Genomic DNA, 25,017 nt, shown 5'->3' with positions numbered 1-25,017 from the left:
AGCAGCTGCCGCTGGATTTGCTCCACCTCTTCTCTCTGCCTGGAAGCCATTCGTTCATTCCTTCATTTAAAATATTTACTGAGCGTCTAAGAGGTTCCAGGCACGATCCAGACAGTGGGGCTAGAACAGCAAACACACACACACAAACCTCTCCCTTCCCGGAGCTTATGTTGTAATAGAAGAGGCAGAACGGACGCAATATTTATTAGATGGTATTAAGCAGAGAAGGGGAAGGAGGAGACGAAATGTGCCTTGAGAAGTGAGGTTTTGGGTGACTGGGAAAGCCTCAAGGAGAGGTCGACAGTGAGTTTTAAAGAAAGGCCTGAGGGAACCGAGTGAGGCAGCCACGCAGACTTCTGGCGACCTACTTTGTTCCGAGCAGCCAGGTCAGCGTGGAGGTGGCGCCCAGGGGAACGTGAGGATGGAGAGGGCAGGGTCAGCTGTTGGAGCGCCTTATGGGCCACTGCAAGGACTTGGGCTCCTCTCCTGCGTGACATGGAGGCTGCAGGGTTCCGAGCGGAGGAAGAATTCGGCCGACTTCACTTACAAGCAGCCCCCTGGTTGGCCAACAGATAGCGCGGGCAGGGCCAGAGCAACGAGACCAGTCCCGAGGCTCAGGCTGCAACTCCAGGAGCCTGGGGCGTGGCTTAGGCTGGTGGCCGCAGAGGTGACTAGAAGTGGTGGGATTTTAGAAATACTTTTCAGGCTGTATCCCCAGGCCAGATACGAGGAAGGAGAGAGAGAGAGAAGGGTCAAGGAGAGTACCAAGATCTTGGCCTGGGCAACAGAAGAAAGAGCAGCTGTTAACCGAGATGGGGAAACTGGCTTTGCTGGTTCGGTGGGTGGCGCTAGCCTCTCTCTGGGGCACAGTTTTTAACAAGTTACGTGGGAGACGCTCATTACACAGCCAAGTGCAGGGCTGAGTAGGCACTTGTTCGACGGGTCTGCAGAGCAGAGGGTATGCGCTCCTCGGAGGTCAATGTGGGAAATCGCCGGCACAGGTTTACTGGTATGAAGAGCGTGCTTTTCTGGTGTTATCTAGCTCGGTGCTGCCCAGTGCGGTCGCACTAGCCCCATGGGGCCTCCGAGCACTTGCAATTAGTGGAAAATGTGCAACTGAAGAACTAAATTTTAATTAACTGAAAATTTAAAACTGTTATTTGACTCACTTACTGGAAAAAATTCCAGAATGTTTGCAACAGTTTGGTGAATCTACGTTTCCCCCGTAGAGCTTATCAAGCTAAAAACAGATCGAGAATTTCCCATAAAAATGTGGCGTCCAAGCTGAGATCTGCTGTGTCAAACATACATTTGGATTTCCAGGATTTAGTCCCCAAAAGTAAAGTAGCTCATTAATAATTGTTGTATCGATTGCATGTTTAAATGGTGCTATTTGGCTCTGTTGGGTTAATAAAATTGTATTAAATTTTTCTGCCCTGGCTGGTGTGGCTCAGGATTGAGCCCTGGCCTGGGAACCAAAGGGTCGCCAGTTCAATTCCCAGTCAGGACACATGTCTAGGTTGGGGCCAGGTCCCCAGTGCGGGGTGCATGAGAGGCCACCACACATTGATGTTTCCCTCTCTTTCTCCCTCCTTTCCCCCCTCTAAAATAACATTAAATTTTTTTTCTTAAAGATTTTATTTATTTTCAGAGCAGAGAAAGGGAGAGAGGGAGAGAAACATCGGTTGCTACACCAGCCAGGGCCAGTATTAAAATGATCTGTTTTCCCTTTTACTCTCTTAAAAATGGCTACCTAGCAATTTGTAGTTCCGCATGTGTTTCATGTTAAATGTCTTTTGAATCTAGGGGGACCGGTGGGCTGAAGCCGGTGAGATGGGGAGGACCCGGCAGAAAGCCTGGGAAGGAGCAGAGAGGGAAGGAAAACCAGGCGGGTGTGTCCCCACGGCCCCTCAGACGGGGTGTGACCAGGAGAAGGGAGTATCAGGAAGTAAAAAAGACAATGTTGCCCCTTCCAGGACCCCAGGAAGGAGCGGCTTTATGGACTTAGAACCTGAGCCGCAAGCAGATTCCAGAGGAGTCACCATTTCTTAAGAAACCCATCATGTTGAGAAACAATTTTAGGCGTTGTACGTCTGTTTTTATAACTATTGAATCATATTGTACGCATTGTGTAATTCACTCATTTCCGGCATGCCATTCACTGAATTTTGTAGCAAATTTACCATGTTGTGCAACCATCAGCATAAGTCAGTTTTAAACTATTTCCATTATCCCAATAAGACCCCTCACGCCCATTTACTGTTCCTTCCCTGCCCCGGCCAACCATGACTCTCCTTTTCTCTATACGGTTTTGTCTTTCCTGGGTGTTTTGTAGAAACAGAATCACACAACATACAATCTCTTGCGTTTCACTTCTTTGAGTGAGCAGAATGTTTTCGAGGCTCAGCTCCTTTCTTTTTCATTGCTGAGTAGTAGTCCACTGTGTAGAACAGACCCCCCCCCCTCGGTCTGTTCACTCCCAGCTGATGGACATTTAGGTACTTTCCACTTTGTGGCTGTTAGGAATAGCGCTGCTTAGAACATTTGGGTGTAGATACTTTACATCTGTTATGTCTAATCCTCACAATCTCTGAGGTTGAAATTACCATCCTTTATAGATGAGGATGATAGGGATTAAGTCTCTGACGGCACACAGCTACCATATGTCATCAGCACTAGAAAAGACTTTTTTCCATATTTTCGTGTTTCTGAAAGCAAAGCCAGATGCATCTTACAATCAATGGTTTGTCAGAGTTTATTTGGCAGCCTCTTCCCCCTCCTTGGTAGTACGTAAGTATTAGTATATTTTACAGTCAAGGGCACCCTAAATTTGATGAGCTATGGTACGATATGGCTGACCCTAGTGGCCCCTCGTACAGTTCACCTTGTGTTGTCAGGACACCTGGTTGTAGGTGACAGATAAGCAGCTAAAGGGAGAATTTACTGCTTGGGAGTCGGAAGGGTCCTGGGAATAGGTCATCGGGTTGAAGGAAGAGCTGCAGGGACTCTGACATGGGGAGGTCCCCGTCCGTCATTCATCTCTGCTCGTCCTTGCCAACAGGCTGTCTTTCTCCAGGGGGCAACCCCGGCTTAGCAGTGCTGGGAGTGAAACAACCCCCCACACCTCTCTTCCTCCCTCTGTGCATCCATCCTAGGGAGTGATTCTGATTGGCCCTGTTTTGGCCACATAACCACCTCTGGTCCAATCACTGTGGTCTGAGCAATGGGGTACTACATAGCCCAGGCCTGGCTGGCGTGCTCTTCCTTGTGGCCAGAAAGTCTGTCACGAGCAGAAGTGGGGTAGGAGAAGGTGAGCTGGGCACCACCACCACCACCAGTGCTCCCTCAGGCCACTATCCCATGGCGTCACCTGGTGTCACTACAGACATTACAAAGGGGGTCTTTAGAAAGAACATCTCAAGTTTACAGTTCATTCATTCTGTTGTGAGGTGATGTTCTAAAGAAATTAATGATGCTTGCAAGAACTATGTTGTTTGAAGGAGTTAATAAAGCAATGAAATATTCATGTAATATACTACTAGATGTAATTATGCTTAAACTTCTCATCAAGTAAAGATTTGTTTGCAGACAGTTCTCTAATAAAAACAAAAAAAATCGTTTAGGATACTAAGCCTGTGAATTTACCACGTTGAATTTAAGTCCCAAAGTACGGGCTTAAGCAGGGATATCCACCTCATTTCCACCAGGGGCCACATCAAGCCTCCAGGTGGCCTTCAAAGGGTGGAATGCAACTTTAGGACTGTGTAAATGTAACTACTCCTTAACTAGGGGCAAGGAGCTCAGTGCTGCTGCCGGATAAAACAAGGTGGAGGGCCGGATTCAGCCCTCAGGGCTTGTGTTTGCCACCTGTGCCCTAGGGCTTACGTTCAGCTCTCCCTTTAAACTGTGTACCATCTCTTTGGTACCCCATAAGGATCAGACACTTCCTACTCCCACCCTCTGCCTCACTTCCCCTTCCTCTGAACCCCATTCCCATCTATCCAAACCTTACTTTTAATTTAATGTCCGTGTCTCTGCAGAGTCTTCCCGATAGTCCCATTGGAAGGGAAATTCTTCCTCTCCTGGTTTTCCACGTCCCCTTTGCTAGGATGAATTAGATGGCACCCATCTGAGTAGACCTCACCACAGGATAATTTCCTGCCTGTTCATTGTGTGTTCCCTCCCTGCCTTTTCCTCTTCCCCTTTTAGGGAGGAGTCAGGTTCTCCTATGTGCTTGACTCAGCGAATGTTAGTTAAGTCACGGGTCCTGAGACATTTGTGGTACTCCCAGTATTATTTGGGTAGAGGCTAAGCCGCCTCAACAGAGATATCCAAAAATACGGTCGTTCAAACAGAATAACAGTCTATTTCTGTCTCATGCACCAGCGCAGAGGCAGACAGCGGTGGTTCCAGATGGAGAAGCTGCTCTGTTCCACACGGTCACTCAGGGACCTGGGCTTCCTCTATGCTGTTCCTCATGTCCTACTGTTATCCTCTTCCACAAGGCTGCAGCTGGGATGGCATCGCGACTGTGGTCCAGCCGGTGAAAAGGGGCGAGTTCAGCGAAGCGCATGCCCAGGGTTCTATGGCCAAGGCTTAGAAGCTGAACACATCACTTCCCCTGGCATTCATGGCCTGGAATGAACTCTCAGGGATACAGCTAGCTGCAAGGAATTCTGGGAGATGTAGTCTTTAGCTAAAGCAGCCTGTCCTAATCTAAAACTCAATAATTATAGAGGAAGGGGAGAAGATATTTGGAAGCATACCTAACAAATTACCACATTCTCCTTTCTGGCTTTAGTTTTCCCCAAGCTGGTGTCGTTAAAGAAATTATGCTGGATGCTCCAAGGGCTGGGGAGAGGTGACAAGCAGGAAGAGGTGGGGGGGGGGGCGGCGGCTGGCCTGTCTGTTCACTGTTCTGTTGCTGTGCAATAGCCCCGAAGGCAGAGTTCAACAGCAACACCACTTCCTTTGCTGTCTGGGTGGTCATTGGGAACAACTCGTCTGCTCTGTTCAGCACCAGCATGGCCCTGGACTCGTGTCTGGGGCTGGAGTGACCGAGGGCTGGCTCCCAGGCCTGGTGGATGCTGGCACCGCAGCTGAGCCTGTGGCCCAGACACCTGCACGTGGCCTTTCTGTGTGGCTGCTTGGCTTTCCAAGAGTATGGGGCTTGGGTTGTAAGAGAGAGAGCGGAGCGGAAGCTTCTCACCTTTTCTAATTTAGCTTCAGAAGTCATGCAGCATCCCTTCAGTCACATTCTGTTCACTGGAAGTGGGTCCCCAAGGATGGCCCATGCTCAAGGGGAAGGGGAATGAGACCCTGGTCTTTAGTGGGGAGAATGGTTGAGAATTTGGGGACTTGTTTCAAAACTCCCACAGGTCCTGGGGGGACTACTTGCTGTCAGTGCCTGGAGAGGGGGTAGGACTTCAGAAGGCTGGCTGCTTATAACACCAGGGAAGGCAGCTCCTGCAGATGAGAGCCCCCACTTCCTAAGTGGCTTAGAAGCAGCAGAGCCTTCAGACTTGAAGGGGCCACATGGGCTGTGGTCCCAGGAGTTCCAGCTGACAGCGCCACAGACCTATGACCAAATCGGAGACCGTATGATACCCCGGCACTTCAAACAGCCCCTGGGAGGTATATGTGCCGGGCTGCTTTTCACTGCAAGTCCCAGCGAGTCCGATGCAAACCAACCTAAAAAACCAGGGGACCCACTTCTAGGCATTTGCTCCAGGGAAATGAAAACTGGGTTCACAACAAAAGCCTCACATGCATGTCAACAGCCACTTTTATAAGTCGTCAAAAAGTAGAAATAAATGTACTTCAGTGAGTGAGTGGATAAACAAGCTGACGTTCACCCAGAGTACGGAACCCTAATAAAACAAACTATGATGCATGCAATGTGGGGAATCGCAGAGATAGTACGCTGAGTGGAAGAAGCTAATGCTGGAAGTTACATACTGTTGGAGTCCATTTATGTTCTGTTCACATGGCATTGGGGAAAAGGCACCACTGTAGGGGCCGAGAACAGATCAGTGTCTGCCAGGAGTTAGAGGCCGGGAAGAGAGTTGAACCCCAAAGCAGAACATGAGGGAAGTGGGGAGGACGGTAAACCTGTTCTGTATCTGACTGCAGTGATGGTTACCTGAAGCTAAGGTTAAAACTCTCAGAAGTGTGCAGATACACACACACACACACACACACAAAAGGGTCCATTTTTATTGTATGTAAATTCAAAAAATAAAATATAATTATGCTTTCAACAAATGGCACTGCAAAAAAAAGTGACTGTAGGCCAGACCCTTCACCAACATGAACTCTAAATGGATCACAGACCTAGATGTCAAAAGTGAAATTATATAAAATTCCTAGAAAGTAATAACACAGAAGAAAGTCTGGGTGCCCTTGGGCATGGCGATGACTTTCTGGATGCGACACCCGCCACCAGCTTACCACGTGGAATGGCTGGGAGAGCCCAGGCTGGGGCAGGCTCAGAGGGCGCGTGAGGTGTGGGAGCAGGGGACTCAGACACCTCCAGCAGCAGCTGTCGCTTCATGGCCTCTTTTCCCGTCATCTCAGGACTTCACAGAAAGTTCCCGTGGTCAGCTGACTGAAAAGGAACACGTTCCAGTCTGGTTTACAGATGGCTCTGCCCATTATGCTGATGCCGACCAAAGTGAACAGCTGGAACCCTACAGCCCCACTCCGGGGCGGCCCTGAAGGACGGGGGGAAAGAGAATCTTCCTGGTGGGCAGAACTTCAGAGGCACATTTGTGCCCTTCACCTGGACTGAGAGATGGTAAGAAGTATAGCTCTAGACACATTTGTTGGCAGGGGCTGTCTAGGGAACCAGGGGAACCAGGGGTGGTCCCGTGTCACAAAGCAGAACCAGCACAGGGCACTTCAGAGTCGAGGCAGGACTCTGTGGCTGGTCATTGACGCTGTTTGTGCTTATTATGCCTCACAGAACCTAGCTAATACCTCACACATTCCTTGATGATCGAAATTCATTCTGCCAACATTGAAGTCAAGACCTATCTTGTCATTCTGTCTCTGGCTTTTAATACTTGCGGGATGGGGCCTGTCATTTCATGGCTCCAAGCTTCGGTTTCTGGATGGCTTAAACAGGGAAAACAGAACTTGTTCCTCAGGGCCGCTCTGATGGTATGAGAATGTGAGCTTAGTGTGGCGCTTGGCACAGGGAGAAGATATTCAAAGACATCTGTTCGCCCTGCATACGAAACCAAATATCCCCCTTTAAATTGTCAACCGTTTTCAACATTAAGTGCCAGGGTCCCTGGAAATTTGGGGCAAAGCAGTTTTGTTTTGTTTTTTTTCTGCAGAAAGTTTTATTGTTGCCATTTGGTCCAAGGCATGGAAGAGGGTCCTGGGTGGTGAGAGGCTGCCTAGTAGTTGCAGGGAGAGGTTCAGGCAGGAGCCAGACCCCAGGGGGACACACTGGGGCCCCTCAAAGGCCTCTAAGCTCCACAGGCTCCTAGTGGTGCTTGAGGGTGAGCCTTCGGAAGAGACACTGGCCCGGCCCAGCCCGGGGCCGGCAGCCTGCGGAGGGAGCCAGGTGTCGGCGTCTTCTTGATGGGTTCCACCTGCTCATCCAGCACGTGGCTCTCCAGGAAGTCAGAGCTGAGGGTCTGCGCGGGCGGGATGCGGGGCCTGCGGGTCCACGGGGGCCTGGGTCGGGCTCTTCTCCGGGACCACGGCGGCTTCCACGGCGTCCTGAGTGGCACCCCAGTCGTCGTGGGACGGCCTTGCATGTCCTGGAAGAGGGCGCAGCCGCCTCGCTGGTTTTGCAGCTTTAAGAGACGGTGGGCGCCCTGGAGCGTCTCTTTGGCCGACTCTGGGAAGAAGTGGCCCCCGCCCTCCAGGCCACGTCGTCGTCCTGGTGGAAACAGAAGCCCAGGGAGAGGTAGGTGTGGGAGGCCCGCAGATGCAGGCTGACCGGGCAGTGGATGGGGCTTCCACCTGGATGGCATGACTCTAACAAAGTTGGGAGCTCCCGGTTGGTCAGAGATAAGGAGTGCAGCTCAAAACACGATGTTGGCTGGTCTGGGATGGCACCAAAGGTGGCGACTGGAAAAGAGGTTGGAGGGTGGTCAGAGGCTGGAAGAAGGGGCGTCCCTGGTCTGTTCTGTCCAGACACTGTTGAAACAGGAGGCAGATGGAGGGGACCTGGGGGGGGCCACTGAAAGCGGTTGTTTATTTCCCAAGTGCGGGACAGCTGGTAGTCTTCCTGAGTGACAGCCCCGCCCCCAGTGGAAGGGAGGAGGGGCTCTGGGGAGACCCCAGGTAGAACCTGAAATCCCCAAGAGAGGAGGTGCCCTCCTCTCGCTGGATGTGCCAGGGGAAAGGTCTCAGATTTATTAAATGGTTCTGTTAAAACTGCTGGGGAGGGCTCTGGCTGGTGTAGCTCAGTGGCTTGAACATGGGCCTACAAACCAAATAGTTGCTGGTTCCACTCCTAGTCCGGGCACATCCCTTGGTTGTAGGCCAGGTCCCCTGTAGGGGGTGCACCAGAGGCAAGCACACATTGATGTTTCCCTCCCTCTCTTTCTTCTTCCCTCCCCCTCTCTGTAAAAATAAAAATAATAAAATCTTTAATAAAACTTGTGGGGAGGGGCTGCAGGCCTGGTTATTTGTTCTAGGGGTCCCCTCCCCAGGCCTGCCCCAGGCTGCTCCCCAGTCAGTGGGAGAGGCTGAGAGAGCCTTGAGTGACTTTGGGAGAGAGCCCCCGTCCAGACTGATGAGGGTCATCTAAACACCCTTCCACCTTGGGCGTTCCCAACACCTCACTCCCCCAGCACCTAGATTCCCCTTTCCCCGCCGTGGGCAGCTTCACAGGCATTTAGGTGACCTCGGAAGTGACCCCTTTGGAACAGTCCCACAGGACTGGCACTTAAGTAAACCCTGACCCTGAAGCCTCCCCGGCGCCTCTGTGTAAACCCTGCCCGGCACGACGCCATCAGAAACGCCAGCCTGGCGGTCCTTCCAGTCCCTTCGCTCAGCACGGGCCTCCCGCCCCTCAGTGTCCACTAAAGACGTGGCTCCCTAGGACTGGGGACCACCTGGTCATTTTTTCCTCCCATTCTCTCAGCAGGAGGACTGGGAATCGGGCGGCCAGAGGCGGCTGGGGGTGCAGGAACTAACCGCCTAGAGGCCCACGGCTTCCCGGCCCGTTTCAGCAGTTCCGGGTGGTGTAAGTCTGAAGCCCACCTGCGTGGCCTGGGCTGCAAAAACAAACTGCGGACGCAGCCGGCCAGGAACTACTGCTCCCTAAGAGCTGCGGCGAGAATTAGCGCAGTATTTGCATGTTAATGGATTCTCCGTTCATAAATATTACATTTTCATCCATCTACTCGGGAGGCAGCTGAGCGCGAGCCAGCTTTGTTTTCCAAAGGGCCACGTGTAGCCCCTCGCCAGGCTGCGCAGCATCTTCAGGGACGCAGCTGCAGCTCGCGGGCCGCCAGGCGGCCTGGCCGAGCCCGGGAGGCCCGCAGCTGGCAGCGCATCACTCGGCATAGGGACGCCCCCTCGTCCCCCGCGTCCCCCCGGGAACCCTGACGGCCAGGCGGAGCTGCGGGGGCAGCGAGCCGGGGTCCTGCCCGCGGCGAGGCTGACATCTGGAAGTTTCCCGAATCTTGGGCACGCGTGGTCCGGGCGGGGACGGCAGAGGCCGTACGGGGTCGTGGGGGTCGCCCCTCCTGCAAGGAGCGCGTTGGAAGCCCGGGATACGTGGAGAGATGGGAATTCCGTGAACTGCTTGAGAGCCCAGCCCAGCGTAGCGGCAGGGAGGGGCGGGGCGGGGCGGGGCCCGGAGGAGCCTTATTGGGAGGGGGCGTGGCCATGTCCTGGGCGTGGCCTGGGGCGACGCGAGATCCGAGGGGCGTGGTCTGAGCGGCCGTCCCCTCTGACAGCGGAGGCGAGCCTTGGTGCTGCAGGCCTTGGTTGTGATAGGCTGCGGTCTTTGGCACCTGAAGGTGGGGAGGGCGAGAGCCCCGGACAGCCCGCACCAGAGCGACCACTTGGTCGGGGAGGGACGGGCATGAGCTCCAGAGGCACTGGGGACAGGGCTCCCGGATCTAAGGCCGAGGATGCGGGTTCGAGGAGCCGGGAGGACCCTGAACGCTCAGTACTCGGGGCCCAGCCAGCGACGCCCCCTCCCCGGGCTGCTCCCGAGACGGGTTGGCGAGGGCAGCCTTCCCCATCCTGAGTCTGTCCTCAGCGGGGCGACGCTGCGGGTACCGAGAGCCTTGAGGCGCCCGGGGATGGGCACCGAGGCCTGGCTTTGCGGCCATCTGCTGACCATCCTGGAGCCAGCGTGTCGCCTCGGCTCACCTGGCAGTCACCTTTCATCTGAAATATTCCCTGCCTGTGTTTCCTTCTATGAAGGCCAGTGGTTTTGCGGAATGGTTTACACCTGAGAATTCCAGGGTCGTTTCCTCATGGTTATCATACTCCGGTGAAACGTTTGGTTAACGTGTGTCCCCAGTGTTTTACATCGGGAGGCCCCCAGCGTCAGCTGGGCTCATGGTTGATGTGAAGTGTGATTACTTCAATCGAAAGCCCCAGTCTCCCTTGGATCCACTCTAGTCACATTTTATTCCCTCTACTCCACCAAAACCGTTCTTACCAAGATCACCAGTTACCTCCACATTGCCAAATCCAGTGGTAAATGCTGGCACCTGGCTCCACTCGACCTCCTGGTATTTGACAGGTGGACTGTGTCCTCTCTTCCTTGGAGCACTGTCTTCCTTTAGCCTCCAGGCACCCCCTCTATGTCCGGCTTTCTTCGTTACCCACTCAGTTTCTTCTGGGTTCTCCCTTGCTCCCCAAACTCTAAATACGAAGAGCCTCAGTTGTGGGGCCTCTTCTCTAAGTTCCTCCCACACCTGCTCCTTTGGGGATCTCATCTGGCTTCTTGGCTTTAAGACCAGGTATTTGCGGATATCTTCTAAATTACTACCTACAGCCCAAACCCATTTCCTAAACCCCAGGCTCAGATCCACAATCCAATGCCTAATCATCTGCATCTTAATGAGTCCCTAACTAAGCTCCTTGTATTCTTGTTTTGCCCCCCCCTCAGTCTTCCTCGTCTCCGAAAATGGCAACTCACCCTTGGAGTTAGCCACTTAGGCCAAAATCCTTGGCACCCTTTACCCTTCTCTTTCTCATATCCACGTCCATCAGCAAGCCCTAACCATCTGCTGCCTTTAAAAGACATCCAGGATGCACCCTGAGGGTGTGTGGCTCAGTGAGTTGGGCATCCCCCTGCGAGGTGAAAGGTTGCTGGCTGGATTCCCAGGCAGGGCACATGCCCGGGTTGTGGGCCAGGTCCCCAGGAGGGGGTGCGCGACAGGCAACTGATGGATGTTTCTCTCCCCTTCTCCCTCACTTCCCCTCGAAGAATAAATAAAATCTTAAAAACCCAGAATGCCACTTCTCACCGCCACCACCCGAGCCACTGTATCATGCCACAATTAGGTTATTTTTCTTCCTGCTCTCCCCTTATTTTCCATAGAGCAGTTGGAGTGATTTTGTTAAAAGGTCAGAGCACTCCACCCTTCTGCTCCGCGGAGGCCTCCTCACTCAGTGTCCTTCCCAGGACTTGTCAGGCCCTGTATGGTCTGGCTCCCCTTCCAGATCAGACTTCCCCCGAACGTCTCTGCTCACTCATCCGCTGCGGCCACTTCTGCCTTCCTGGAGGCAGGATCCTGCCTTCCCCAGGCTTGTCCCCAACGCAAACCCCAGTAGGGCCTGCGATACTCCTCTCTCACACCTGTGATTTGTGCTCATTTTTCTTCAGGTCTTTACTCAAAAAATAACCTCAGGGATGCCTCCTCTGATCTGACTCCCAACATCCATCCACTTTCCATCACACTTGTGATCTGCGTTTTCTGGTCTTGACCACCTTCCACTACCTAATACACTAGGTGTTTCACTTTCTGTCTTGAGTCCCTCACTAGAAGGTAGCTCCATGTGGTCAGGGAACTTGTTCCTGTCTGTATTCTCACAAAGTGCCTGGCACACAGGTGCTCTATACTTGATCTGAATGGAGGAACTCATTCATTCTAATATGAATTCAACCGTTCTTTACAGAGGCGTACCTTGTACCTGTACTGGGGCCATGATGGCACACCCAACAATCCCCTTGTAGCAAGTTCTAGTGGGTGCAGTCAACAAGCAAGTGAACCACTAATTTAATTTTGATAAATACAGGAAAAAGCAAGGGGTGTGACGAAGGGTAGGTGGGCAGTTTGGTTGCAGCTCAGTGAGGGAGGGTGGCAACAGGAAAGATTGGCCAGGCCTGGTGAGCCAGAGTTCAGGTGTTACTCAGCATGCAACAGAAAGCTGTCAGATGTTTTCAAGTGGGGAGGCGACCTGGAATGATTTGTTTTAGGAGCATTTCTCTGGAGGCTGGGTGAGGGGTCAGAGGAAGTGAAGGGATGGAGGCAGCCCTAGGTCATTGCAACAGTGCCGGTAAACAGCAGCTGGGCCTAGGATGCTGCAAGTGGTTACGTGGAGTTTCTGGATGTACTCTTCAGGAGCCAACATTTAATGGAGCTGAGGAAAAGAATATTGAAGGAGCTATCTCAGAGCAAGCAGGTGGTGAAGACTGTTTTCAGATGCAGGTTTTCTTTTCCCCCTTGTTACTGTCGACTCATAACTTCTGTGCTACACCCACCCCAACAAAATTCACGGATGTATTTCACGGCAAGAGCATGGGAATTAAAGAGCAAGGCCCTGGATACAGTCTACCAGGAACAAATTCTGTCTCCTTCTACTGTGACCTCAGCGTTTCTTCTATGAACAGGGTGTGCTAATTGCACCCATTTCATAGGGCTGTTGAGAATTTGAGTTGGAGCAGCCTGTTTTCAGCAGCTAGCAGATCCTAAATATATTCAACTTTGCATTTCCAGTTTCTAGGCTATCCAGATCAGAAGGGCAAGAACGTGGGACATTGTTCAAGTGCTCACCTACCACTCAGCCAAGTGAGAGTCCCCCAATTTGTGTATGACAGTGTTTCCAAATCCTTTCTTGAAGTATTCTTCCAGCTACAGTTAATTCCCAATTTCCCCAAGACCTACCTACCTAAAATGATCTCATCATGTAACTTCATAGGGTTTTTTTTTTTTTTCATTTGTAAGTTAATTTAGACTTTAGGAATATTTTTCTGGAACCTCAACATGTTAGCTGTTTCCATGTTATTTAATATCCAAAAGCTGGCCCTGGCTGGTGTGGCTCAGTGGGTTGAGCACCAGCCTGAAAACCACAGGGTCGCCAGTTCGATCCCCAGTAAGGGCACGTCTGGGTTGCGGGCCTGGTTCCCAGTGGGGGCCATTTGAGAGGCAACCACACATTGATGTTTCTCTCCCTTTCTCCTTCCCTTCCCCTCTAAAATTAAAAAAAATATGTATATCCCAAAGCTGGTTACTTTGTTGAAGATGCTAAAAACCTAAGGAAGTATGCTAGTTCTGTCATCACTCTGGCTGGACCCAACACAAATCCAGTATCTTTTCCCAGGTTGTTACGTAGCAACTCCCAGGCATAGTAGGTTACCAGCCTGCTGAGCATCAGCCCAAGGGAGCCGTGGGGTAGCAGTTCATGCGTCAAAGGGCAGTCCCGAGTTCAAAACTACTATGCATGCTCTGCAGGCCTTGGTCAACTGTAATCCTCCCAGATTAAATTGGCTGGTTTATGAATTGGACTCAGTTGCTGCTGGCTTTATAATGCAAATAAATGTGAAATATTAACAGATCATGGTATATTGAAACAAGCTCAGTACATTTATCAGACATTTATTGAGTGCCAAGTTTTCCATTTTCTGCCAATTTTTTTTCCTACCTGCCCCACTTTGTAATATATGCCTTGTTGCATATCAAAACCTGGACAGTGAGCACCTATTACTCTACACTTGTTTAACAACCTGCATTGTTAGCAATCATTTCATGAAGGGAAAAAAATGTAAATTAAGACCAACTCCAAGCACTCAAATGGTGGTATCTCCCATTTGTAACTTACTGTTCCACAACAGCTTTGAGCAGGTAACTAACTTTACCCACCCTGTTGGAAACACTCACTGTCCATTTCCATGAACAGAACTCCTGTATGGCCCTCGGCCCTGCAGAAAAGAGCACAGGGGACATTTCACTCAACGGACTTTGAATAAAATATGCTCTCACCAATGCTAGTGCCTGCCTGTGTAAGGCACTAGCAAAGGACCACACGAAAGTAATTTTCATAATGATCTCAGATTCTGAAATGACCTAAAACATAAAAATGAAGTTACTGCTGAAGAGTTCAAGACCAGTAAGAACATTTCCAATGTTATATACGTTGACACAGGCCTGTTCTCAGCTCAATGATGTTTAACATTTCACTTCCAGGAGAGCCTCAAAAACTCAAATTTAACCTAGACTAACATTCAGCACTAGAGAGGTGTCACAGATAGGTCTTAAAAGGTTCATTACCCTCACTTCACACTAATTACCCCAAGGCTAAATAAAATAATTACCCCAAGGCTAAATAAAACAGCCCCAATTAACTATTGGTGCTTGATCAATGACTTCAGGGTTAATACGTCTTAAAAACGAAGTCCCTAATGCACTAATTCTTGCACTAAACTTACTATATAGTATGCCTATAAATTTACTTCCACTATTTAAACAGATTTAACTATTTCCATGTGATTCTACTGGCTGGCTAGGTCCAGGAATTATTGGTTTACAATACAACATATCCAAACATTTAAGATAGGGTTTTGGCAAATACACCACTTATACTTTCCCCATCTCACAAAAGTCTTGTTTTTCAGAAATAAAGTGACAAAACACTTGATGCTCCAGCTATTTTGAATGTGGACATTTCAAGTGAAGTACAAGGGTAAGGTAAGGTTGATAATAAAGACCAAAAGCAGGTATAGTTTAATGTATTTTAATAGCAAACTTACAGGAACAGCACAGAAGACAGACAACATTAAAAACATACTTGCATGTAGGACAACTCAGTTAGAAAAGTATAGTGAATGGATGGAATCTACTGTATGATAAAAATGCTACAAACACCATTTAGTTGCCATCAATAAGAAATTTACTTGTTTTAAAAAAATCCAAATGCTGGCATTGTCCAGAAAAATTTAACAGGTTTATTTATATTGTTATAAAGTTGAACTGCTTGAAACTTGTTCACTGAAACACCTTGACTTGCATTAATGCTTTATGTCCCCGCATTTATATTAAAAAAATTCACACACAAATGAAAATGGAAAAACGGCCAATACCTGATTTCTGTCCCCTATTTTCCACTTGCAATCATATACTTAGGTACCTTTTTGACCCCATGGAAAAAAAAAATCTAACGTTCAGAACTACCAATAACAGGAAGAAGAGAATTTTTTTTTAAAGAATGAAACCTTTCCCACCAGCGTGGGTTCTTAAGCACGTTCCCCATGTATGCGGCGTGCTAGCTGGATGTCTTTTGGCATAATCGTTACACGTTTGGCGTGGATAGCGCACAGGTTGGTGTCTTCGAAAAGGCCGACCAGGTAGGCTTCACTCGCCTCCTGCAATAAGAATAAGGAAGAAAAGAATTAAGAGTATCCCCAACAGTTACGATACACCTGTACCAGTTAAAAGGATGAGATTATTGAACTCTTTAAACCTCAAGTATGTAAATCTTTTTCAAATTACACAAAGTCAAATTATTTCATTACTAAAAGTTTAATATTTCTAATATTAATGATTTCTAGCAAACTGAAATGTCTTTAACCAAGAAATCTAAACTCTAGTATCATCACCCTTACAAAGATGAACGCAATCGCGCATCCAATCCAAACACTCTGTCCCCACTGTCTCCTCATTCTGAACCCCAACCACGCTCCAAGACTCGTGTGGACCTCTGCCCTGCCAAATGCAATGTAGCTGACGAGTGGTTTCCATCCTATGGTCTTCATCTACCTTTCCTTTACATTCCAAAATTTAAAAACTCTCTCCTGTGGATTCTAGAGTAGGAAAAGGAGGGTGAGAGGGAGAGAGACATCGATTGGTTGTCATTTGTATGCACCCTGACTGGAGCCAAAACTGCAACCCAGACATACGCTATGCCCTGATTGGGAATCGAACCAGCAACTTTTCAGTTTGCAGGATGTCACCTAACCAACTGAATCAGACTAGCCAGAGATATACCTCAAATTTTATCACAAGAGTATTATAGGTTCCAGAACATGCCTTCTGACCTACTGTGCTCCCCCTCTCCTGCAGTGTGCCTTCCTCTATATACCCTGATCTGCTATGGCATGTTACCCTCTAGTTATTGAGATTGACTCATCAGGTTTTTGTACCGAACTATAAGGTCCTTTGAAGACATCTTAGCCCTACTATCACTCAAAACCTGCTAGTTGGGTGACTCATTCATCAACACTTGGCATATAAAAAAAAAAGGAAAGCTTCTATGTATACCTAACTTTTAAATACATTTTGCAGCTGTCTAAAAGTGGAAGGATCTTTTAAGTTAAAATATTTTAACTCATTTTAAAATGATGGAACTGTTTCAGTGGATTTGGAGCACTAAGTTGAGAGGTGATTTGGCTTTCTACCATTAATTAAAAGTATTTCTCTACGTTCCAGATAGATGTAGAAAAAAGGAAAAAAAAGCAGACTTTGTTATAGTTGCTATTTTGTCCTAATTTAAAAAATTATTTTCATTTTCTAATATTAACATAATGATAAAACTAAAAAACAAAAATATTCGAGCAATTCAAGCCCTGTAATGTTACATTAATACATAAGACACATAGATAGGAATAGCCCAAGTTGCTTTTTAAAATCATGTTGACTAATAAAACCAGAGATTCTGCTTTTAAAAGCATTAACAGAGCAACACTTATTCAAACAATTTACACTTTTTCATCTTATGAAAAAAATCATTCCTTTACCTGCATACCCTTTGTCCAGCATCTCCTATAAAAACCTGTCTCACCCTGATTTTACTATGCCTACGTGTCTTTCTGTAGCATTTACCAAAAGCCAGGTCTTCTGAACTACTCCTTAAGACCTACCTCACGACTGTAACATGCAGGAGAATGCAATCACCCCCTCTGCCCCTGTTCTAGGTGCATGTAACCTTAAACAACTCCTTCCCGGACACTCATTAGTCCTGTACACCAGCCGTCGTTTAATACCCTTCAGTTTCTTAATAGAGATTCCATCTTATACCCATAATGCCTTGTTCAAGTAGATGTTTAATAAACATTTGTTGGTTTGTTTTCACATTTAACCCTAATTTAAATCTGCATCTTTCCTATACAATTAGCCCCTCATACCATACCTATTCCAAAGACTATTAACAGAAAAGTCATTACTATTCAGGGAAGCATTCTTGAGATATTCCTGAAACAGGTAACAAGTCTGGAAAACACGGCATACTGTAGAGCCTACTCTTAGGGGTCTGTAATGCACTTCAGACACTAGGACTGAAGCTCCCCAGGAAAGAACGTTTGCGTCACCTGTTTTATCTCAGGGTTATGCAAACCTAGAATGCTTTCTCAAAATGCAGCAGTGAGCTGCTGTATGGACAAGCCGACAGGCCCCACGACTCTCAAGACCGTTTATTTGTGTGAGAGGGATGACCCACAGGCTCCCCCAACCCCCCACTCCCAAACCTGCTCACCAGCTTTCCAGGGCTCCGCCCAGTCAGCTCTGGGACAGACTCAACACTCATAGGGCACTTGACTGTGACCCGTATGTTTCCAGTTCTACAACCGATGCCCAAAAGACCCCTCCACATTAAGGCTGCAGTGGGAATTAAAGACTGCCGTGTTAACTTAGAGCTAAAGTAACATAACTGAGATGGCAAAGAGTATCTTACAACTCGAAGAAAACACAACATTTGGAATATATCCAATGTCTGACTGACTCTTCCATTTCAACACACATATGTCCGTTTTTAACATAAAAACACCATAATTCAAGCTCTTAGATATTAAAGGCAAAAGCTAACTTTTACGTTAGTCAATTCTCGATTGTCTACGGCAAACCTAGACTAACTTTTCTACCATCCTCATTTAGCTGTTATTAGAAAAGTTGTAAATAATGTAAATTCTAAAACCACATCTGTAGATTTCAACTGCTTTTTTAATTACTCTATTTCCATTAGCAAATTCTCCATCTCTGTATCTTTAAAAGAACTGAATGAAAAAAAAATCTGAATGAAGTATATGTATAAAATAAGAAAACAAAACAAGAGACTTGTAACAAAGATTACTCTTTCCAATAAAAACAAGAGCTATCTAATGCTAGAAATACTATGGGCACCAGAGGTGAACATCTGCTCAAAACTAATACAACCACAGTTACAAACAATAGCAATAAACTTTTACGCATGAATTAAAGAGAGACAAGTTTTTTATGCAGATCGTTTGGTCACCTCAATTCACAAGGCTGAATACATTTATCGACAAGGCTCTATTATAGCACTGACAAATTCAAAACGTTGAATTTTCAAGTATAATTATGTTCTCGAAAGCACAGTCCTGCTCTTAACTAGGAAACAAAATTAGCAGCTTTGAATCAATGCTAAGATTCTTAGTAGTATTTCTGTATTAAAAGAGCAGGGAAAATGTGGTTTGCAATTGCGAAATAAATGAAATGGGACATGAAGATAATCAGGGCCTGAAACAGAAAATAAAGTTTTAAATAACAGCACTAGAAGACTTTAGTTTGAAATTTCAATTCACTGACAATTTAATGGATGCCTACTCCTGGAATTCACCAATCAAATGAAGTTCTGACTAACCATAGAAACAGCTCAACCAATTATACTTCAGTGTAGAATCCACCTATCAAATCCTCCTCACTTATAAAACAAAAGCTTGGCACAGCAACAGCAGCCTTGAAAATCATCCAATGGAGTGTATGTAGACCCTAGATGTCCCCCCCGCCCCCCCCAAGAGATTCTGAGTCAGGTCTGTCGTGGTGCCTAGGAATCTGCACTTTAATCACCCTTAACCCCATGCTCTAATGGAAGAGGTGGTTTTACCGTATTTTGAGACAAACTAAAGAATGCCAACCGTACAATATAAAATAGGTTTACTTAAGTGATTGACATTAATTATTCACATGTACCCAACCAAATTATCTTATTTGTGGGCATTTCCAGTTTTCATCTCAGCATACCACAAATATTTCAAATACATAATAATCCTAAAATAGAATTTCTCAAAGTTCTGATACCCTAGAGCCAAGATTAAATTCAGTATGCTTCCCATTTAAATAGAAATCCCCAATTCCCTTTAGCAAAGGACAAGTCTTCAAATCCTTGTTCCTTTACAAGCTGGCTATCACCTTCAAGCACACCACACCTTTCCTCCCCACTGCCATTTACCACCACTCCCTTCGCCTACGTCATCACACAGTTCTTTAATACTGCCAATGCCCACCCTAGCTACTATGCACTCTCTGCTTGCACCTGCTCCTCAGTTCCAGCAAGACATCTATTCTAACATCCCCTTTACATCAGCCACTTTGGAACTGATTACCAGTAAGACCTTTAGCCATCTTTTTACTGTCCTGCAGCATCCAGAAGCCAATCCAGAGATTGCCTTTTCCCCCATAAACATTATTTTTAGTGCAAGGTTTACAATTAGCAATAATCGTGCCTCGGATAAACCTCATTGGCTATAAGGAGGCCACTGCACAAAGCTTTTTTAGTGCAATGTTTAAAATATTTAAATGGTTTAATAAGAGACAGTATGCTTTGGAGTCAAATGGGTTCAAACTACATTTTCTGTGTGTATGACCTCGAGCAACTTAACCTTGCTGACATCTCAACACTGAGAAAAGGTATCTTGCAGGCTTGTGATTAAATTATCCACACATGTGCAAAGATTTAAACTTACTCTTGATACACAAGAGGTCCAACTCTCTAAGACACTTCCCGACCAGCCACTTTACCTGCAAAGCACCAATAGCTGCACTCTGGAAGCGCAGATCTGTTTTGAAGTCCTGAGCAATTTCTCGCACCAGACGCTGGAAGGGAAGTTTGCGAATCAGAAGTTCAGTGGACTTCTGATAACGTCTAATTTCACGAAGTGCCACAGTACCAGGCCTTAAAAACAGGAAAAAAAAAAAATGTAGACAGTTACCAAGTTCATAAAAAACACAAAAGGATTTAAGCAGCCAGCTTCAAAGAAATGCAGTCATTTCCCAAAAATGCCCAACTTCAGCTTTTGAAACCAATTTCACTCATCAATTTATAACCCAAATATTTAAGCCTATTATAGGGTAATATTATGTCTTTAAGCAAAAAGCATGACATTAAGATTCCGGATAATGCTATAGACTTTATTTATCTTTATCATATACACCACTAAAAAGTACACTAGTGGTGTTTATGTTTGATTTCCCAGAATACCTTTACTCTCTGACCACTGCTCATCCCTCATGATTCTAGATTGTGCAATTATATATGGGAAGTTTTTTTAAAAACTAATTGTCAGCAAGAAACTACCTCAACTGACTTATTTTATTTCTTCCACTGAATGAGATCTTATTTTTTTTTCCAAAGGCTTCCTAAGCACGGACAACTTCTGCCCTCTAATGGCAGATGCCCTTAATAACACTGTTCAGGGTAGTTAAAACGTTTTATAAGAAGGAAACAGACCAAGTGAAGCAAATGAAGGATGGGAACTTTACTGAAACAAAATGTCTTGATTGTTATTATTTTGCCAAAAGCAAGGATATCCTCAAGAGGTATCTACATATAGCACTTTACTATTTAAAAATACATCTTACAGCTACATAAAATGTTAAGCCTATTAACTTTGTATTAGTGATGTAATAGGTTTCCTTTGGGCTATGGGTAAGATTGTGGCTTCAAAATTAAGCACCCTCCCAATAAAAACTAACACTAAATTTTATATAAATTTTCAAGTATTACAGGAAAAACATCAATTTCTCTAAAACAAAAAGTTTGCTTATTTCGCACATCTTTTTGTTAGATTATATAGATACTGTGGTTTGAAGCTTTGTTCCATTATTTTCCTCTCTCTTTTTTAACATATCAAAAAAGAAAGGAAAAAAAGGTCTGTGGATGTGCCTCCCCCTCCCCCAATTCCTGTTATGATTTGATAGCTTCTCCAAACTGGCCATTATTTTCATCTTATTTTTAATACCTGTAACGATGAGGTTTCTTCACCCCTCCAGTAGAGGGCGCACTCTTGCGAGCGGCTTTGGTAGCCAGTTGCTTCCTCGGTGCTTTACCACCGGTCGATTTGCGGGCAGTCTGCTTTGTACGAGCCATGGTATAGGGACCTCTTTACTTACCTACCAGCATCAAAAAACCAAAAACCACCATAAATTACCAAATATACAAGTTTTCCTGCCACTACCACCCCCCCCCCGAAAATCTGGAATATGATCAGCATTAAAAGAAAATGTCGGTAATGTTATATAATTCAAAAGGGTACAGATTACATTTATCACCCAAATGCGATTTCTTGAAACAAACTGTAGTACTAGAAAATTGTTACCACTGAACACCAATCCTCTCTCAAAAATGCCAAACCTGAGCGACAAACGGCAAAACAAAAAGACCCCTAATGGCCTTTGCTCCAATTTCTTTAATTAAAGCAGAAATTAGAAATGTCTGTAAACATTCGACCCATAAACACGTCAAAAGAACCAAGCCACAAACCACAGAAAGATCGAGTCAAATTACAGCAAAAAAGGTTTTAGCCCCCCCCCCCCGCGTCACCCTCCCCCTTGCGTCTGGCAGTTGATAGATTGCTGTAAATATCTGAAAACATTCCTGCGTTAGCATCTCTACAGTTATGTTGACAAAAAGGCCTCTTGAAAAACGAAAAACGAGAGAGGAACAACAGCTACCACCAGCGAGCATTCTACAAAGCACCGTCCTCACAGCAGCCCAACCAGGCTTCCCAATGAGGGAAGGAAAAAAAAAAAAAGTGCCCGCACCCAGGCTTTAATTAACGCACCGGCCGACCGGTCCACCCCAAGCACCACAGAAACTTTTGGTTTCGCCTCCTCCGGCCCCTCGGCTCGGGGTCCCCCAGCCTCCCGCCTCGCTCGCAGCGTCTCGCGCAAGCACAAACTCGGCTTCTAGACCAGAACAAAATGGAAACAATCGCAAAACGTATCCAATTTCCTTCCAAAGAGACAAAACACCAAAACGCTCGAAAATACCCCGATCCCCTGCCACGTGCCGCCCTCCAAAATGCAAAAGTTTTTTTTTTTGTATTTGGGATGCATCAAGTTTCCGCTTCTCCAAAAAAGGAGAAAAAAATGTCCCTCTTCAAAGAATTTTCCTCCTTTTCTGAAATGGGGAAGAGAGAAACGGGGGAAAAAATATGGTCGGTGACCAGGGAAGAGAGACAAGATGGTGAAGCTTAGCAACAACTGTGGGGAGGCAGCAAAAAGCGAGTTACCCCACGGTGGGAAGCGGCGGCGATTTCCACCCTTTTCCCGCCCGAAAACTGGGGGCCGGGGCCCGGGGGCGGTAGTTAAGAGGCCCGCGCGGGTCGTGGTGAAGGTTTGGGGTCCCGGGAAGGGGCGGCGGGCGGGATTTCACCGAAGAAAGAGGAGCCAGGGGCGCGGGGAGGAGGGAGAGCAGGCTCGGCGCCGCGGCGGTTGCTGCTGTTGGGCTGAGGCGGCGAGACTGGGGAGCCGCCGCCGCCTGAGGGGAGAGAGAAACTCGCTCCTCACCTCCATTTCTGGGCCAAAAAGTTTGTGGGTCAAACCGGAGGGGCTGCGGGGCCCCTTCCCGCACCGCCTGGGCCCGGCCCGGGGCTGACGGCAAGCGGGGCTCGGTTCCGGGGAAGCGGGCAGACGGGGAAACTTACCCCCCTTCTCCTTCGGCTGGAGCTCAGCGAGCTGGAGGAGGTGCTGGCGTTAGAGAGCGACGGCGGCTGCGAACACAATTGAAAGATGGCTGACACCGAGGTTATCCCCCAACACACGCCGCCCCGCCCCCGCGCCGCGAGCCAACCAATCACACACAATGGAGGGAAGGCTCGGCCCCGCCCCCGCTTGCGCCCCGCCCCCACCCTTCCCCCCGCACCCCCGTTCGCTGGCGCGCGCTCGCCCCTCCCCCGCGCGTCGTCCGCTCCCTCCTCCCAGTCACCTCGCTCTGTGTGTGTACAAACACAAAAGACGTGCCGAGGGGCCGACGGCTCCCGCCGAGACGGCCACCCGACCCCGTTTTAACTCCAACTCCAGGGCCCCGCACTCCCACCCGGCTCCGTGAGCACACGTCATCAAACTCCCGAAGCCCGGGTTTGGGGCACCGAGGGGCAGGTAGGGGGGGAGGGGAGGGAGGGAAGAGGCGCGGCGGGTGAACGCCCGGCCTGCGGGCGTCTCGGGCCAGGGAGGGGAGAGGGAGGAGGCGCCCCGCTCCCGCGCCGGCCCCGGCGCGCGCCCCCGAGGAGCCCCGGACGGTGTCGGGACGGAGAAGAGGACGCGGCCGTCTGGGTCGCCGCGCCCCAGTTGAAAGCATTCCCCAACAGGAAGCTTGCAAATAGAAGTCTGGTTTACTGCTCCCACTTTCGGGTCGTGCTGCTCTAGCAGCTGGCGGGACGCACAGTCCTCTGCTCGCTTTCGCCCGGGTCCAGGTGCGGCTGGTCCCTCCGCAGACAACTTTATCCGCTCAGACGCCGACCCCGACCCGGGCGGGCCGCCTGGGGCGGGCTTCGGGCTGTTCAGGGGCCGGTGCACTCGCTCTCGGCCACCGGGCACTACCAGCCCCTCTCAGGTAGCCTCTCCAAGGCCGAAGGGACGAAGCTCGCCTTGTTCCCGGGCCGGGTGTCTGATGCAAGATGGCTGTATTTTGTAAGCCTCTTAAAACTGTACACAGCTAGCTGCGCCAGGGCCTGACCAGCAGTCCCGACAGCTTGTCCTCCCCGCCAGTTGGACCTTTTAACTATGTCAGTGTTGCGGTAGAATTAACACATCGGGATAAATGTTGTCAGCTTCTGCATAGTTTAAGTGTCGCGGAAAGAGGCAGAAATAAAGAGAAGAGTGGTTTGGGGATTGTTAGGTTTACCAGTTTTCCAATTCTCAGTAGCATGAGGAGCAGACTTTCCGGCTGAAGTTATGCACGTTATCAGTTCATAACGTGGTCTTGAATACGTGAACCATCCCCCAGGTGGTATTGACAGCTGTGCGTGAAGGTTTTCAGAAGTGTCATGCAGACCACCCATAGGATAGTGAAGGAGTTAGATTTCGTAGATGAAGGGCACTACTTGTAATTTGAAGATCTTAGAAAGCATCTTAGTCATAAACATTATCCTGAAATGGATATATGGAAATGAGGGAGGGAATAGATTTGTCCAAGGTCACTTAAGTGAGAAACCGTCCCGGGAGAAACTAAAAAAGAAATCCAGGCCTGTCTCATTATTATTTAATGAATGTTAAGTGTTCATGGTTGCTGTGCAGTCTGCTAGCTTATCCTAACAGCACATTTGCAAAAAAGCCATGCTTGGGCTGGCCGTGCAGAGCTGCCCATAATTCAGGCCAAGAAGAGGGTTTTTTTGTTTGTTTTGCTTTCTTTTTGTTTTTTTTTTTCTTCAGGATACCAAAATATTTATTGTGTTTATCCAGGATGTCTGTTCTACAGCAATTAAATTCATCCTGTCTTCAAGAAATGTTAAGTACCTGGCTGGTGTAGCTCAGTGGATTGAGCAGGGGCCTGTGAACCAAAGGGTCACTGGTTCGATTCCCAGTCGCACATGCCTGGGTTGCAGGCCAGGTCCCCAGTAGGGGATGCATGAGAGGCAACCACACATTGATGTTTCTCTCCCTCTCTTTCTCTCTCCCTTCCCTCAAAAAAATAAATTTCAAAAAGTTTTTAAAGATTTTAATGAGAGGGAGAGAAATAATCAATGTATGCCTCTCGTGCATCCCCTGCTGGGAACTGGCCTGCAATCCAGGCATGTGTCCTGTCTGGGAATCAAACCTTGGTTGTTTGGTTCTCAGGCCCATGCTCAATCCACTGAGC

General features: G+C 48.0%; 1 protein-coding gene and 1 pseudogene across 1 annotated transcript; both read right to left on the bottom strand.

Moving 5' to 3' along the window:
• Positions 1-14,927: 14,927 nt before the first annotated feature.
• Positions 14,928-22,968, bottom strand: LOC119044451 (histone H3.3A). Its single transcript, XM_037138804.2, has 4 exons — positions 22,865-22,968; positions 21,179-21,329; positions 19,959-20,112; positions 14,928-15,571 (listed from the first exon to the last, which is right to left on the bottom strand). The coding sequence occupies exons 2-4, from the start codon at positions 21,304-21,306 to the stop codon at positions 15,443-15,445; spliced, it is 411 nt and encodes a 136-aa protein (XP_036994699.2). The 5' UTR covers positions 21,307-21,329; positions 22,865-22,968; the 3' UTR covers positions 14,928-15,442.
• Positions 19,579-19,708, bottom strand: LOC119044478 (uncharacterized; annotated as a pseudogene).
• Positions 22,969-25,017: the final 2,049 nt, after the last annotated feature.

The sequence above is a fragment of the Artibeus jamaicensis genome, unplaced genomic scaffold, assembly GCF_021234435.1.
Source record: "Artibeus jamaicensis isolate MK-2021 breed Jamaican fruit bat unplaced genomic scaffold, CSHL_Jam_final scaffold_754, whole genome shotgun sequence".
Taxonomy (NCBI): domain Eukaryota; kingdom Metazoa; phylum Chordata; class Mammalia; order Chiroptera; family Phyllostomidae; genus Artibeus; species Artibeus jamaicensis.
This window is presented reverse-complemented; position numbering and strand designations above follow the sequence as displayed.

Bases quoted from the DNA above. Each gene is read 5' to 3' on its own strand.
- LOC119044451 (XM_037138804.2), bottom strand. From the start codon at position 21,306: ATGGCTCGTACAAAGCAGACTGCCCGCAAATCGACCGGTGGTAAAGCA. The intron at 20,113-21,178 runs GTATTAAAAATA...CCTGTTTTTAAG, and splicing joins AAGAAACCTCATCGTTACAG to GCCTGGTACTGTGGCACTTC. The intron at 15,572-19,958 runs GTAAAGTGGCTG...TTCTTATTGCAG, and splicing joins CAGCTATTGGTGCTTTGCAG to GAGGCGAGTGAAGCCTACCT.